Raw genomic sequence first — 837 nt, forward strand, 5'->3', positions numbered from 1 at the left:
TGGTCCCCGGGCAGGAATGGCCCCCATCCCAGTCGGGCTTATGGGGTCCCAGGAGAGGTGCACCCCAGCCTGGTGAGCTGCCAAGGGCTCCACAGCTCTGCGTCTGCAGGGCAGGACAGGGGAGCTCACCTTTCCCCACCGTGCCGTCCCCGTCCGGGAGGATGACCCAGGGCACCACCTTGTTGCCCTCGATCTGGTAGACAATTCCTGTCCGGTCATCCACAGCGTACAGCTTCCCGTTGAAGACGACCAGCTCGGAGAGCTCCATGCCTCTGCCCTTCTCAGCCAGGTGGGACTGCAGCACGTTCTCATCTTTGTCCCACTCCACGGTGACGCTGTCCCCGCTGTCTGACAGCACCAGGTAGCCCTTCTTCAGGTAACTGAACCAGGTGTGCTCCTCAGAGCCCCGGGACTGCGTGTCCAGGTCCGCGATGATGCCGATGCGGTAGCGCACGCCCTCAGGGTTCCTCTGGGGGGGTGACAGTGGGTAGGTGTCATTGTAGCGGTCCCCCACCTGCAGGCTGAGCTGCCAGTTGCGCGGGTTGGGCGGGCTAAAAAATAGAAGAGCAGCAGCACGAACCCCACGCAGGCCGACGACAGCACGATGGCCTTCCAGCGCAGTCGGAAGCGCGGGTCAGCGCCCTTGGTCATGGACGCGAGGACGGGCAGACCACCCACACTGATCCGGAGCGGGCTCATAGACTCATCGCAGGGCGGGACGGGCATCAGACTGGGGGCGAGGAGAACCTGGTGGAAAGAAGGGGAGAAGCAGGTCAGGAAGCAGCAGCCTGGCACTGCACCGAGCTTGGGGGACTCAGGGCACAGAGACGAGGGAGA

At 64.2% G+C, this 837-nt stretch overlaps 1 protein-coding gene across 1 annotated transcript; it reads right to left on the bottom strand.

Moving 5' to 3' along the window:
• Window positions 1-129: 129 nt before the first annotated feature.
• On the bottom strand, window positions 130-742 carry CANT1 (calcium activated nucleotidase 1; the record flags this gene model as incomplete). Its single annotated transcript, XM_009871510.1, is given in 2 exon segments — window positions 130-555; window positions 558-742. Coding segments are annotated over 2 exon segments (595 nt in total), but the record flags the coding sequence as incomplete, so codon positions are not given.
• Between the last annotated feature and the right edge of the window lie 95 nt (window positions 743-837).

This window comes from Apaloderma vittatum, unplaced genomic scaffold (genome assembly GCF_000703405.1).
Source record: "Apaloderma vittatum isolate BGI_N311 unplaced genomic scaffold, ASM70340v1 scaffold29300, whole genome shotgun sequence".
Classification (NCBI taxonomy): domain Eukaryota; kingdom Metazoa; phylum Chordata; class Aves; order Trogoniformes; family Trogonidae; genus Apaloderma; species Apaloderma vittatum.